We start from the raw sequence: 17,195 nt of genomic DNA, 5'->3' as shown, positions 1-17,195 counted from the left end.
TTTTTAAAGCGGTAATAATCGGTCCAAATATTCGCCCGATTTCACGTTTTTTGTAAACCAAATGTCTAATATCTGAACCGAATTCAGCCTAGACATAAGTTAACGAAATTTGGTGAACATCAGTTCTGATACAGCTACGACTTGTGTCTCGTCTGATTTGACATTCGGGGGCCTCAAATAAGATCTGTAAAGTTTGGACCATATTGACTCTGACATCGACGCAGCCAAAAATGGATCTCGAAATCATTTTGTAGTCGTATTGGCTCATACGACAAAATATAAGCTTTTCAAACAAAATTCTCTAAAAATTTACCATTTAGGAAATTTTCCATAAATGATCGCATATCTCATACAAAGTGAAGGAAGTAGTCGATATAGTCCAAATCTGGCACATTGCTATATTTATTTTGGACTTTGGTAAGATCCAAAGTAGACACTATTGACCCATTCCTATTTTGGGTGTTTTAAAAACTCTTAGACACATTTTTATGCAATTTAAGTTCTTCTCAAGTTCTCCTAATTTTACTTGTTCATAATCTAACTACCAACTACCAGCCCTGTAATTTAATAACACATTGCTATAAGGTTCAGTATATTATACAATTTTTCTATTTATTGTTAATAAAAAGATTTCAATAAAATATCATTTTATTATTTGAAGTTTTTTTTTTTTTCTTTATTTTTTTAATTTCCTATCTATAGAAATATTAAACCTCAAAAAACAGGAAACAATATTGTTTCAGTTTCAGCAATTCGAAAAAAACCATGGCATCCCTGTAGCCGCAAACCCCCCACAACTACACACACACACTCATACATAAACAATAACTATCTAACAAAAAACAAAAACTAGAGCAAAAGCATTCACCTAACGAGGACAAGTGAATTTTATGCCGTGACAAAATTACCCAAAAAATTGTTTACATTGGCAATGATACTCTATTTAGACAGTATGTTTTTACAGCTGATTGCTGGGAGATGGAACGAAATTCCGAAGGGCAGAAAAACACGAAACACACACACACACACCGAGATACACATTCAATAAATTCAATACCCTGAACAACCAGCGACAGGAAATAAAGTCGACAATAACTGATATTTTCTCAATTTTATTTCTGTTCTCGTTGTTGTTGTTGTTGCTGCTGCTACTGCTGTTATTGTTGTTCTACAACCATTTGTTGTTATGGTTGTGAAACTAAATGAACAGCGAATATAGTTTGACCGTTGATGTGGCTACAATTGCCACGGCTGCTATCGATGTTGTTGTTGCTGTTGTTATGACCATTTTTTATTGTCATCATTTGCGGGCCGAACTCACCGGCAAATGATAGTCGTAAGCCCCACAAAAATGTATATCTTTTCAAAACGGATGTGGTTGCACAGAGTTGCATTTGTTGTTGCCAAAATGATGATGTGTGCCGGTGCTCTAATACAAACACACGCGCACACACACACCTATACACACATAGAGGTGCAGGCATATGTATTTGTATCCATATGGCAGATTGTGCAACAGCTTTATGATACAGCAGGTTGTCATAGCCAGAGCCATGCCAGACGTCCGACCAACCGCTAAATATAACAACAATTGGTAACAAGAATGAAAAAGACATGCTGGAGTAGTCACTACCATTTATAAACGGGGTATTAAAAAAGACCAAAACTTGTTAAAAAGTATCAGCCGGTGTTGTCGACAGATGTATATTCTCGGTCAATGTCGGATTATTTAAACACATTTTGACTCCTGTTATGATTATTCAAATTGTTGACCCTGCTATGCAGTAGGTTCCAAAGGAATCGCTGACTTGTTTCGCCAGTTGCGAAAGTTAAAAGTATTGAAGGGGTTCGCAAATATATATCATATTCACAACAGATCTTGTCATAGCAAAATTTTTCGTAAGGCTGTAATTTTGCTTTCATTGAGCTTTTTATTGTTCAAAATCTTGAATACTTTGTCTCTAGCATCTTTATAACAGATCTTGTGTTGAGATGTACAAGTCTGAAATAGAATCGCGTTGTATGAGCTTCATGGATATTGAAAATGTTGACTCTTCGTGTGGGAGATACCAGAAGGAGTGGACCGATACATCCCATCTTAACGGCAGATCTTGTGTTAGTAGAAATAATGGGATGTATGAAATATGAAGAGAACCGGATGCTTATTTCGGATTTTATAATCGTTTTGGTTATTCAAAATTTTGACCCTTTGTAGGGAAGGTACCAGAAGGAATGATCCGATCTCTACCATCTTTATAACAGATCTTGTGTTGATAGAAATATTGAGATATGCCAAGTCTGAATGGAATCGAATGTTCATTTCGCGTTTTATCAGCTTCATTCAAAATGTTGATCCTTTGTGGGGCAGATACCAGGAGGAGTGGGCCCATATATCCTATCTTTACACCAGACCTTTGGTCAAAAAAATATTGTGATGTGTGTAATTTGAAGACAATCGGACCTTTAAATCAATTTTTTCTTAAAGTTAATTTTTTTTTCAAAATTCTGATGGAGTTGACCGATATTGTCCATCACACAACCTAGCACTGATGAAAATATTAGGATTTGCAAAGTTGAAGCAAGATCGAATTATCCTTTCTCTTTCTGTGCAGTTAAATGTTTTTTTAAAATGTTGATCTTTTGTGGGGAAGCTACCAGAAGGAGTGGTCGATATTGCCCATCTCCGAACTCCATCAAAGTTTGATATTAATTTTACGATGTACCAAGTTTGTTATCGTGCGCACCAGCCGGACAGACGAACGGACGGACGGACATCGCTAGAGCGACACCAAATGTCCTGAAATGGATTTGGTTCAAAGAGGCCTAGGGTCTAAAACGTTATTTCGATGAGGCACGTTTTGGCCGTTTCAAATGATATTTACCCTCTATAGCTATATAACTGAGGGTATAAAATGGCAAAACCAAGTTATAAAGTATTAGACGGTTTTCCCGACAGATACTCGTATACCCCCCAGCAAATGCCCGGAATAGATTAAGGAATAGAACTAAAATTCTAAAATTTGATATAGACGTCACTGTTGGTTTCTAGCATTTACACATGAAAATGTTGAAAATGTTCTACTAAAATCCCAAAAAATTTAAAGATGGACTTTTCGCTGACGAAGTTGTCGCCCTATATACGAGTTATAATTATTCAGCATTTTGTCCCTTGTGGGGGAGTTACATGATGGAGTGGGCTAATATTGTCCATTTTCGCACCACTGATACAAATATTGGGATTTGCAAAGTTTTGACAAAAGTTGATGATCCCTCCTTGTTTTATACGCAAACTTATTTTCTATGAAATTTTTGACCTTTTGAGGAGCAGGTGCCAGAAGGAGTGGATCGATATTGCCCACCTCCAAACTCGATCTTTGTTTGAAAATAATATTACGATACACTAAGTTTAAATCAAATCGAATACTCCCTTCGACAGTTATCGAGCGCACCAGACAGACGGACGGACGGACGGATACCCCTAGATCGACTCCAAATGTCCGGAAACTAATTTGGTCCAAAAGGACATACGGTCTAAGACTGTTATTTCGTTTTGGTCGTAAGAATTTTTAAATCTTTGCAAATGAGGGGCATTATAACAAGTAATGTGGATATATCGCCAGAGATATACTTCGGAGATCCATACGCCACACGCCACTTTTTGAATAAAATAAGTATAAGTTTGAATATAAAATAAGTATTCGATTCTCTTCAAATTTCCATCATACCAATATTTGTGCTAACCTAAGATCTGATGTGAATCTTTCTAGTACCTCAAAACATGGTTTTGTAAATATTTCTCTCAATCAGAGATCTGATGTATTGTACCTATCCATAAATTATCAATTTTCTTTTAGTTTTGCCCATCCCATCAGACTTAGGTCAGATACGAAATGGTTGATATTGGGCCACTACGGAGATCAATACGCCACACAGTCAGAAGCGCTCTTTTCTGTTCAAGCCTTTGAACGGTTAGGAACATTTTCATAAATTTTGTTGAGTATGCAGGGTATGTGTGTATATTTTCTGAGTACACATAAGTAAATGAATTGCCATGGTTTTACGGGAATACACCATTTATTTTCCTATATGTTTTATGTTCCCGCTTTAAAATTTCCAAAACGATTTTGTGCACCCTTTTATACGGCCAAATGCATCAGCTCATTTCTCCACAGGATGCAACATATAAATGGCAAATGTTGCAACAGGAAATTGTATGAACAAAAATGTTTAGATGCATTCACACACACACAAGCACACATAAACATATCGTACATACAAAGTATACTTGTGGTTGCTGTAACCATATTCGATAAGTGGGCGATTGTATTCAATTTCAGTCACCAGTGGTATTGAGAATTTTTTTCCAAATTACATGGCAACTGATAACAGGGTGGGATAGTTGCCAAAATACCGAGCGAGCGCAAAAAGAAAAACACCGAGAAATATTCACAAAAGACCATTGATAGTCAATAACAGTAGGTCAAAAATTATAACATAAATATTAGCATGGGCAAAATGGCCAGCAAGGCCATAAGGAATTTTGTTATCTTAAAATTTTCAAAATATAAAATTTGTTATTTATTTTTAAAACAAATAGTTGTTTTTTTTTTTCTTTCCAGGGAAGTTCTTCTACACCGGCCGCCACCCCAGTTGCCGCCGCTGTACCGCCTCCACCACCGCGTAACGTATATCCGGGAGCTCCGCCCCCAGCTCCTACGGTCACCATAAAAGGGGTTCATCGTCCGCCAGCCATGACTAGTCCAGCAACAGCTGCTGCTGCTGCCGCCGCTGCGGCAGGTGGTTTAGCTGGGGCTCAATATCGCGGTGCTACTTGGACACCCCAAGGCTATACACCGGCCGCAGCTGCAGCAGCGGCTGCTGCCGCCGTTGCTCAACAGGCTGCCTATCGCTATACAGCACCATTGCCACAGCCAACATATGCCGCCTATACGCCGCATACAACAACTACACCAGCAACAACAACGGTGAGTACACTAAATTTTAAATTTGTATTTAAAATGATTTGAAATATATGTTATATGCTATTTTCATCAATTTATTATCGAAGTTCCATTGTACATTGTAATTAGTTGGCGCCACTAACTTGGCAACTTTTTTAGAAATATACCTTTTTCGGAAGTATTCTCAACACACAGCCAAAATTTTATAAATACAGGGTGAGATGAAAAAACTGCAACCAACTTCAGACTGCTGTCATTTCTAAGCCACTCGTCCGACATCTGCTGAAATTATTCCAGTGGCAGCTCATTATATTGTTTACAAGTGTACCACACCTTTTGGTGAGAATTTTCCAGAAAATGTTATTCGTAATGAAATTCAAGCTTGATAGTGTGATTTGTTTATATTTGGCTGGAGAACCACATGTGGCTATCGTTAGAGCATTCCAGCATTTAAATGTGAGTAAATCTTCTGTGTCTCGTACCATCGCTCATTACCGTGATACTGATAGAGTAGCCCGACGTCAAGAAAATGGACGGAAGAAAACAGCTACATCAGCAAAAATCGTTCGAAAAGTAAAGAAGTGACTTGATCAAAACCGTCGTCGCAGTGCCGAAAAATGGCTCGTGAGCTGAACATATCGCGACATTTCATTCGGCAAATATTGAAAAATGAGCTAGGGGTAAAGCCATTGAAATTCCAAAAAGTGGATGTTCTTACATCGCAACAGAAAGAAAATAGACTCAAAAGAGCTAATGAGTTTCTTCGCTTGACCGAAAGTGGTGAACCGCCGAATTTGGTTTTCTCCGATGAGGAAACATTCGTTATCCAGCAGCAGTTTCCAAAGAGGTCAGCTGAAAATGTGCACATTCGGTTGGCCGCAAGAACCCAAGCGTCGGTCATGGCGATGGTGTGGTTCGCCATAACAGCCGATGGTCGCTCTCTGCTCGTATTAATCGACCGTGGCATCAGAATAAATGCCGAATATTATCGGGAAAATATTCTTGAGGGTGTATTAAAGCCTTGTGCACCAAACATTTTTGCCGCAGACCTTGGACTTTCCAACGGGACTCAGCACCATCGCCACTCATGAATGGTTACAGAATGAGGTTCCTCGCTTCATTTACAGGGCACAAAATAACCGTATACCAATCCGTTGGACTATTGTGTCTGGAGTATTTTGGAAGGCAAGGTTGGAACTAAAAAATACCAAAGTTTCGATCACCTCAAGCAAGCGCTTCGCCTGGAATGGGCCAAAATACCTCAGAGCAACATTCGGGCAGCGTGTAATGGTTTCATTGTCCGTTTGAAGGCCATAATTCGTGCCAAAGGTGACCAATTCGAACTAATCTAAACTTATTCTAAAATTTGATGCTGTTTCCGACAGTTTTAGCTCTCATTCAAAAAAATTTAAAAAAAAAATGTAATAATTTTATCTAAAAATTATCCCACCCTATATATGCAGAAAGTACGCGAGATGAATATTGTGATATGAAGGTTTACCCATCCTGAAGTCCAAGGCACGGATAAATTAATAACTAGCTTATGGTCTTATAACCACTCCCGTAGATTTAAAAATCGAATATCATAGTTTGATCAAAATATTCTGACATCAAATTCATAGATTTTTAAAAATAATTATTGATTTTGGGTTTTTAAGTTATTGTTTTTTTCAAATTGACCGATACTTTGTATCTTGTTGTATCATATTATCGGAAGTCCTGGATTTATCAGTTAGTAGGTATGTTACGTCAGTTCTTAATTTACAACTGTGGAGTAAAAAGAATAAAACGTAAATAAATCATTGGTACAGTATGCCTTAAAATTACTCCTTTAGAAGTTAGCTGTAATCCTTTTTGATTTCATAAGGATAACTTACTAACAAACTATCGGCTCGGAATCAACTAACAAACTCCCTTTTCCGGAACCTAAAGAGCAGAACACAATATTACAAAGGGAAAATCTTACTCATACATAAACAACGACAATAACGCCATTAGCATCATCATCCCCGAGAATAGATTATCACCATCATCGTCATCATCATCATCCCACTATAAAGGCATTACATTTCCCACTGTGTGCCGGCTGCTGCATTTGTGATTTTGTTTATTTTCAATTTCTTATTTAAATTGAGCCTCTCTCGAAATCATCAATTTTTATTTCACACTTTCTTAGCCCTGGTGTGTTTCCACATTCTAACACTTCGCCGAGTATATTCATGTACATTTGAATGTATTTTCCGGATGCTTTTGTTTCCGTTAATGGTTTTATGTGTGCCATTTGTGTTGTGCATACATACACTACGACTACTACATCGACATGTGTGCCTACACATACATACATCCATAGACGGCAAGTGTCAATTCGTAGGATTTATTCGTTAAGATAAATAACATTAAGGCCCATTTAAACGTTTTACTGCGTATTAAAATGACTTTGAATGTGTTGCTGTGTTTTTGCCAAGCTCACATGAACTGGGGAATGTTATGCCTCTACTTCGTCTCCGGGTTGGGTATTTGTTTTCATTTGATATGATGTTCCATTGGCGTAAAGCTTTTATATGAGATACTTTATCTCGATATGTATCATTTAAAGCTCAAATGTAACAGAGGGTAATAGCATTTGCAATACAAAGTCATAGAATGAAGGCAGAAACAAAAAAAAAAACAAGAATGTCTCATAAATTGTATATAGAAGCAACAAGACGATATCAGCATACGAAAAAAGATTGTGTGTGTGGGGAGGGAAATGTGTATATGGGACACTCTATAAAGGACTGAATAACAGGGATATGTACGGGTTGCCCATATTCGACGGACCCATCTGGCAACGCCATAACTTTTGACAGAGATGTCACATCGCTTAATGACATACCGCGTTTGAAGCGTCAGTCCAAGCAGATTTTTAAAATGAACCAATACACGCCACGAGAGTGCTCTGAAATAGTTGAAATTTACATTCAACAGAAGAAGTCAATTGTGAAAACTCAACGTGCTTTTAAAACATTAAAAAAATGAAGTGCGCCTTCTAAGAACACCATTAAGCGTTTATACGAAAATTTTTCGACTGGTAAGGCTCTTTCTAATCCGAAGAGGCCATATAAAAGTCGACCAAGGCGATCGGCCGAGAATATCGCTGCCGTACGAGCCAGTGTTTAGAGGTCCCCAAGAACATCCCAAAAACGCCGTTCTCAGCAGTTGGGCGTGGCTCGGTCCACTTTACAACGGATTATTCGCATTGATTTGCATTTGTTCCCGTACAAAGTTCAATTGACGCAACGAATGTTGCCTGCGGACAAGCCTCGTCTATTGGAATGGGCCCAAAAGGCCCAAAGGTCCGTCGAATATGGGCAACCCTGTATATAGAGAGTGAGATTTAAGAATTTTTAAACTTTTATTAATTTTATTGAATGAAAGCAAAAAATATCGGAAATAACATCAAATTTTAGAATAAGTTTAGTTTTGTTCGAATAGGTCACCTTGGGTACGAATTATTCACGAATTCATATCTTACTGGCACGAATTCAAACGGCCAATGAAACCGTCACACGCTGCCCGAATGTTGCTCTGTGGTATTTTGGCCCATTCCCGGCGAAGCGCTTGCTAAACTTTGGTATTTTTAGTACCTACCTTGCTTTTCAAAATACTCCGGACACACTAGTCCAACGGATTGGTATCCGGAGATTTTGGTGGCCATTGAGCGCTGGAAATGAAGCGAGGAACCTCATTTTGCAACCACTCTTGGGTGGCGCGTGCTGAGTACGATGGCGCTGAGTCCTCTTGGAATGTCCAAATTCTGCGGCCAAAATGTTTGCATGCCCAAGGCTTTAATACACCCTTCAGAATATTTTCGCGTTAATATTCGGCATTTATTCTGATGCCACGGTCGATTAATACAAGCGGAGAGTGACCGTCGCCGGTTATGGCGGCCACACCAACACCATGGCCGGCGCTTGAGTTCTGGTGGCCAACAGAAGGTGCTCATTTTCACCAGACCTCTTTGGCAAGTAAACACGATCATTTTGTTTATTTACAAACTGCTAGACAACGAATGTTTTCTCATCGGAGCGGAGAACAACAAATTCGGCAGTTCACCACTTTCGGTCAAGCATAGCAAATCTTTAGCTCTTTTGAGTCTACTTTCTTTATGTTACGGTGTAAGTTCTTGCGCGCTTTGGAAGTTCAATGGCTTTACCCCGAGCTTATTTTTCCATATTTGCCGAATGGAATATTGCGACATGTTCAGCTCTCGAGCCATTTTTCGGCCACTGCGACGCGGGTTTCGATCAAGTCGCTTCTTTATTTTTCGAACCATTTCTGCTGATGTTGCTGTTTTCTTCCGTCTCCGTCCACTTCCTTGACGTCGGGCTACGCTACCAGTATCACGGTAACGAGCGATGGTACGAGACACAAAAGATTTATTCACATTTAAATGTTGGAGTGCTCTAAGGATAGCTACTTGTGGTTCTCCAGCCAAATATAAAGAAATCACACTATCAAGATTGAATTCCATCACGTATAACAATTTTTCTGGAAAATTCTCACCAAAATGCTTTCGGTAAGCTTGTAAACAATATAATGAGCTGTCACTGGAATAATTTTAACAGATGTCGGACGAGTGGCTTAGAAATGACAGTAAGTCTGAAGTTGGTTGCAGCTTTTTTCATCTCACACTTATTGATGGGTTGTGAATCGCCATTTTAATCCTCCACACAAATGTAACACCATAATTACTGCTTGTCGAAAGTTTTTTAAACACACAGCTGTGGAATAACCTATACCCAACAAAAATCATATCAGCAGCAAAGGCTGTACCCTTACATGCTTACAAGGTTATATCAGTCGTTTCGTTGTAATACATGACATTTTATTATCATTAACAAATGTAGAAAACGGTCTAACAAATGACAAAATAAATGACAAAAAAGCCTGGAAAAAACATGTTTTAGGAATATACAAATGAATTTATTTTATAACTAATATCTATGTATACATTATTTACTCTCATACTCCCTGGAATAACAAACCTTCTGAAGGTCTGTGGAGTGTTGTTGACAAACAGAAATATTTTAAAATGTTTAAAGTCTGCTGTTTTTTTTGTTTTTTTTTTTTAACACTCACTGTAACATCCTCGCAGCTGCCCGAATTTTACACCCACAAGTGTTGAACACCCGGTAGAAAAGATTTAAAGTTGTTGTGTTCTTTTTACCTATTTTTCTCATTTTTCTACACCACTTTAATATATTTTTCTTTAGTATTTCGGAGCCCTCAATATGCCATGTAAAAATATGCCGCAAAATTTATGAGAACAGTTGGCTGGCAAGGGGGGAAGAAATGGAAAAGAGAGCAAAAACTGAACGGAAATATTTATTAAAAAACTTTATTTTGCTACGCAACGAATTGTTGAACAGGCAACATTTGTTTATGTTTTCGCTGCAACCCAAAAAATACAGTTTTTCTTTGGAGGTAGGCCCAGCTAAAATGTTGGATAATATATTGTTTGGTTTTCTAAGACGGTTTTTAGACAAGCCGTTTTTGTGGGAAGGCAAGTATCTAGATATTTTAAATATAAGAACTTTAATTATTCCATTTTAAATAATTTTCGAATTTGGATTTGCCAATCGTACTAAAGAGTACGGGATTTATTTAAAAAATGTATGCGAACATAAGTCATGTTAATTTTGATTAGAATTGTCAATAATAAAAAATTGCTCTGTTTTCCGAAATTGATTCAAAAGGGAACGAAAAGATGGCACTGGAAATAAACCCCCGCGGATATAATGCCCATTCCAATTATTTGGATTATGACTTTTTTTCGGGCATAACCTCCTAATAAAGTGGGGAGTATGACCATTTGCTGTGGAAAATCTTAAACCATACTCTGAGGAGAAAACCTCAAGGCCCGGCCAAAGGCCAGATACTTATATAAAGTTTATAATTTATTAAATGTAGTGGACTTGGGTCGAAGACCGCCTACTTACAAAAAGTTTAAAATTTAGAAAACTCGGTTCGCGTTAGCCGGTGCCGTACATACCCAGAGAAAAAAAAAACCTCAAAAAAGTTTAAAATTTAGCAAACTTTGGTTCCAAATAGCAGGTGCCGGACATACCCAGAAGATAAAATCTCTATTTTTTCACTCACACGTTTATGTGCACATTCTTTTGGGACATACCCATCATTATGGAGACTATGTCCGCTACTCTCTGTGGATTAAGACCGATTTTTTCTTCCATTATGGCTGTTATGACCGAAACAAATCGGCCATAATCCCCATAATTGTAATGGGGATTATGTCCGTGGGGGTTATGATACGGCACCGAAAAGTAAATTAAGGTATTGAATGGTAGAGAAGAGCTAGAAGTCGTAGTTTTTATGTTCTTCAGTCTATTTTTAACAAAACTTCCTAGAAGGCGCTCTTAGGTCAAATTTACGTTTATGGTATCAATAAGTACCCTTAAATATAACTGCACTTCATTGAGTGAATTTCATGGATGTTGAGAAATTCATTGTTAAATATTATGAAGGCTACTAAATAATTTACTATTAGTACAAAAGTTACTAATTACGATTTTGCCGATTGCCCTCAGCCTATGTCCGTTTATTGTCCGAGACGAGAATCTTGAAATTTTGCACGAGGGCCAGTCATGGTGCTTATTAGTGTGGGTTTTTGGAAATTCGTACGAAAAATACTAGTTATTTCTATATATAACTGAATACTATTATATATTGGACAAACGGAAGCAGCTAGAATTCTGACATTTTAAATGAGTGTCATTAAGAGAGTACAGGATATATGTGCCAAAGGTTTGTTTAGAAGTTTTAACTTTTAGATTCAAAAATGGTACTAAACTTCTAAAAAGATAAAATTTGGTATTATGTGAACGAACAGAGCTAGAAATTTAGCATGAGAAGTAGTTTTTGGAGAAGTAGTTTGATATATAAAGGTGGTTTTGGAAATATGTACTAAGTATGCGACTCCTACTAAATGGTACTACATTTAAAACAGTTTGGTTTAGGTTGATCGAATGAAGCTGAAATTTTGTATTGAGGTCTCTTGGGGTGGTAAGTTTGTAATAAAGACGTGATTTTAGAAATGTGTACTACTAATGCACGAAAATTAGTCAATAGTACTATATATTTGGTACAATTCGGTAAAGGGGGAACAGATAGTACTTGAAATCTAAATCTTATTATTAAGGTTGCTGTCAATGTGTAGCCCAGACTTATGGAGGTGATTTCAGAAATGGGTACTATAATTGAACGAAAAATACTAAATGGCACGATATTTGGTATTGGGTGAAGAAATAGGGAATCGTCAAATTTGATGTGAAACTTTCCGTTGGTATCAGGAATTGGAGGTATGGAGGTAGCCTTGGGAATGTGTACCATAATTTTTCGAAAAGTACTAAATTTGCTATTGAGTGAAGGAATAAGTTGAAATCCTCAAATTTAATATTTAGGTTTATAATTATAAATATAAACAAGTTAAATAGTATCAGTCGGTTTTGCCGACAGATGTAAACCTCCATCCTTGCGTCATGATTATCAAACTGTAGACCCTGAGGGGAAGTTCCGAAGAAGTGGATAAATGTTTTCCTATTCGTATCTGACCTAAGTCTGACATAAATATTGTAACGTACCTGATGTGGACTATATCGACTAATTTCTTCATATTTTATGAGATATAAATAATTTTAGGAAGATTTTGAAACACGATAAAGGGACCGAAATATTCCATTTCATCTAATATAGATAATTTCTAATTTCATGCGAATAAATGATAATCCAATTGTTCAAGATTTGTAGAGAAGGCGCCACAAGGAGTCGGTTCATAAATACCCTATTTATTTCAGATCCCTTTTGAGAAAGATATTTAGATATACCAAGTTTGAAATGAATTACTGACTTGTTTCGCAAGAAATATATAAATATCTACAATTGTGTCCATGTGTGGGGGTGGTACCAGAAGGGGTGGTACCCCTTCTGATGTATAAGAATGTGCCAAGCTCAGAAAGAATCAAAAGCTTATTTCGTATTTTATAAGAGATTTAATTATTGAAAATTTTGATCCGTTGTAGGGGAGGTACCAGAAACAGTCCTCTAGATCGACTTCAAATGACCTGAAACGGATTTTGTCCAAAGAGACCTGAGGTCTAAAACCGCTTCTTCGATTAGGCACGTTTAGGCCGTTTTTAATGATATATACCCTCTGTAGCCATATGACTAAGGGTTTAAAAATATTTACCCCTTGTGGGGGAGTTATCAGAAGCAGTGGGTCAAAAAATCTCATATTCAAAACAGATCTCGGGGTTAGTGAATCATTCGTACTTAGTTTAAAGAGAATCCTATCTTCACATGAGATCTTGTGTTGATTGAAATATTGAGATATGCGAAATTTTAAAAGAATCGGAAGCTTTTTTTCTCGTTTTATGAGAGTTATATTATTCAAAGTGGTGATCCGTTGTGGGGGAGGTACCAGAAGGAGTAGACCGATATATCCTATCTTCACACGTTGATAAAAATGTTGAAATAGCCCGAGTTTGGAAAAAAAATTGGTTACTCCTTTCGCGTTTTATGATCTTCTTGGTTGTTTACAATTTTGACACATTTTTGCTCCTGGCCTAGCACTGACAAAAATATTGGGATTTGCAAAGTTTGCAAAAAATCGAATTATCCTTTCTCTTTCTATGATGTAGATAACATTCATTGAAAATGTCGACCTTTTGTGGGGGAGGTGATAGCCATAAGGCTGTGTGTATAATGTCCGTCCGTCTGTCCTTCTTCGTATAGCCCCCATATAACGGTGCCTCCTGATGTTCGGTATTTTGATGATTTTAGCTACATTATTGACCGATTTTTTCAAGTTTCGCATTTGAATATTGCAATGGCTTATGACAAAAGCCTATGCACGTCCTCGTCGTAAATACCCTAATATAATCAGTATTTTTAAGATTCTTACAGAATTGCCAAATTCGTTCCAAATTGTGGAGGGTATTCAAAGTTCGGCCGGGCCGAACTTACATCTTTTTTACACTACATAGATCTTTCAATACCTTGTAAATGATTTTTTCCATTTTCTGTCAACAATTAATGTTGTCAATGTCGAAAAAAAATCATTTAGGCCTTAAAGGCCTTTACGACTTCTTGCTGAAATAAGATTAATGGACACAACTCCTAAGCTGTAATTCCAGTGGGTATTTCGATGAAATGAACATGGCGGGCCATTAATATTCATTAATTTCATGTGCCAATAACTTTGGCAAAGATTTACATTGAATATTTCCATTCAAATGTCTTAGATATTGGCAGATATACCTAAATTGAAAGTATGGAAGCCAATGAATGGAAGGAGATATAAACACATTTACATATTTACCTCATCACTATATCGACGAAGCCATTAAGAAAAATCAATGCCGTACTCAATCAACAAATAAATGTTATCCAGCCATTTCGATTTGACTTTTCATCCTTGTAATGGCTACCACCAAAACCACCGCACACCTGGCAACTGGAGTTGGCCACTCAAGCGAAACTAATACACAAATCCTATTATCTAATTGGAAATGTGCGTATGTGTGTGTGTGTGTACGTACTCGCACATAACCATGGAATATAAATTTAGTTACCAGCCCCCACCAGGCCAACAACAAACAAACATAACCAGAAAAGAAAAGACAACAGATAACGAAATGATTCACCTCGGCAAACACAACGACCTAAGAAAACAATGAAAATTATACCCAATGCCCAATAGCGGATGTCATACATTACCCAGTATTTGCACCTCATTGCCTTTCAAAAGATGGCATCGCTCGTTAAGACGGAAACAAGTACTTAGTCTTTCCACACATCCATTCAACCAGCCATTCATTCGTTTACTCATTCCTTCTTGTGTTTGTTTGTTTCTCCATTCTCCCCCCATTCCCTGCCATTAAGAATCCTGTCATTTCTGGCCAATGTCGATTGTTGTTCCATCTTTTGTCTTTTAAGCTTCAGCCACTGAGACACTATGCGACGACTGACTGAAACGACAAAACCATGGTAATGTCCTTAACTCTCACATTGCTATTCACAATCAATTTGTTCAAATCGGAAGTATTCACTCATCTGAACGATGGCCACACGCACCACAAATGTCACTTTGACATTTACGTTTATCATGAATAGAATGAGAGAGCTAGATTACTAATGTCAAGAGGGGTGTGTGTGTGCTTGTAATTATGCATATATATTCACAAATCTTGATACGGGATTGGTAAACATACACACATGTGTATCTATATAACACTTTCCACTATCCGGAAGGAGTATCAAAAGAAAAATTCAAGATCCATCAAAAAATCTTTCTATTGAGTTCATCTACTAAGTTTTCTGTCTATCAGGAGAATTCTATCCATACAATATCTCTGCGAGGCTTTTTTCCCATAAAATCCCACACAAGGTCGTCTGTCGGATAAATAACTTTTCGAGGTACTTCCTTTGTAAAAGACCCGTCAAAAGAATACTGTTCATAGAAACCCTTTAAAAGTAGACAGACAACCTATTTGCAGATCTTCTCTCAATGGAATATCATTTAAAAGTTCTCATCTATATGGGATCTATTTAAAGTCCTTAACATACGGAATACCCGTAAGAGATCTTTTAAATATAGAGACATCTAAAATATATTCTGTCTACCTGTCTAAAATAGACCTTCCGAAAAATACCTAATAAAGGATTACTATTCGAAGAATACATGTAAAGGGAGCTTTCAACCATATTTTGGAAAAATAACTGAAACGACTCTCTTGGTTACTCGCGTGTATTGATTCCCTGGAATCTTAATACGAAAAGAATCAAAAAATGGAGAAAAATGCGGAATTGGTCTTTTTAGTTTATTTTTACGGCCCTAACATCTAAAGAGTTTTTCCGTAGAGAGTAAGAATTTCACAAGGATTATATTCAGAAGACCTCTTAGAGATCTTCTCAACAGGAAAGACTTCGTACTTATATTTTAAAGGCAAACGATCTGTAGGAGATGTTCTAGGAGCAAAAGGTGTTCTTTGAATACAAAACCTTTAAAAAATCGTCAATGGGCAAAATAAATTCAATCAATAGGTCTTCTAAAGGTATAACTATTTTAATCGTTCAGCTATAATACATAGCAACTTTAAGAAGTCTTCTATTGATGTAAATGTATAAAACGAAATGCAATATAAGTTTCTCACTAACAAAAGATCTTATATAGCTCATCTAGTGAACAGAAGACTGGTCTTTTAGAAACAGGAGACTTTTAACAGTTCTTTTCTAGAAGTGTTTTTTAGGAAGAAGAGCTTTAGATGGTCTTCAAAAAGTGGAGATACCCTTAACAGACCTTCTATCGCTGGAAGGATTTTAACAGCTCTTTTATAAGAAGACTTTCATAAAGAAGAGACCTTAAATAATCTTCTATAAAAAGAAGGCCTTTGAAAGATCTTCTATAGAAAAAAGAACTTTAACAGGTCTTCAATGGAAGACGAATTTTGGCAGTACTATATAACGAAGACCTTTAACAAGTCCTCTATAGAAAATATACCTGAAACAGGTCTAGTATAGAAAGAAGTCTTCGCTAGGAAGAAGACCATTAGCCGGTTATCTGGGAAGATAAACCTTTATAGGGCTTTTATATGAAGAAGGCTTTTGACCGTTTAGAAAGGAGGATTTTCAAAATTGTTTTATATGGAGAAGACATTAAATGGGTCTTCTATAGAAATAAGACCTTCAGCAAATCTTCCACAGTAAGATAACATTTAACGGGTCTTCTACTGATGGAAAACCTTTAAAAGATCTTCTCTAGGAAGAATGCCCTTAGCAGGTCTTCTATAGGAAGAAGACCTTTCTGCAGGTCTTCAATAGCAAGAAAACCTTTCTGCAAGTCTTCCATAGAAAGAAAAACTTTAACAAGCCTTCTATTGAAAAGAGACCTGAAATAGGTCTTCTGTAGAAAGAAGACCTTTAACAAATCCTCTCGAGTAAGAGAATATTTTACTGAAAGATGACCCTTTAAATTTCTTCTATAGAAAGGCTTTACAGTAAAAGAAACTTTAAAAGGTATTTTAAAGGAAGAAGTTTATGCGCAGGTCTTCTATAGAAAATAGATATTTAGCAGCTCTTCTTTTTAGGGATTACCTTTAACTGATCTTCTGTACAGATAACGTCTTTAACATGTTTTATATTAAAATAACACGTTTAACAAGTGTTCCATAGATAGAA

The 17,195-nt window shown here is 36.9% G+C and overlaps 1 protein-coding gene across 4 annotated transcripts in view; it reads left to right on the top strand.

Moving 5' to 3' along the window:
- Positions 1-17,195, top strand: part of LOC101892253 (protein alan shepard) — a 708,170-nt gene that overhangs the window by 342,593 nt on the left and 348,382 nt on the right. The window contains exon 3 of one of the 4 annotated variants that reach the window (XM_059127478.1): positions 4,620-4,985. In XM_059127478.1, the coding sequence (XP_058983461.1) occupies positions 4,620-4,985 (366 nt within the window). Of the gene's footprint in view, positions 1-4,619; positions 4,986-17,195 lie in introns of those variants that run through there. The other 3 variants (XM_059127477.1, XM_059127476.1, XM_059127475.1) reach the window with 3 other exon arrangements.

Source organism: Musca domestica, unplaced genomic scaffold (genome assembly GCF_030504385.1).
Source record: "Musca domestica strain aabys unplaced genomic scaffold, Musca_domestica.polishedcontigs.V.1.1 45, whole genome shotgun sequence".
Classification (NCBI taxonomy): domain Eukaryota; kingdom Metazoa; phylum Arthropoda; class Insecta; order Diptera; family Muscidae; genus Musca; species Musca domestica.
The sequence above is the reverse complement of the archived record's forward strand: the minus strand, read 5'-3'. Positions and strand labels throughout refer to the sequence as shown.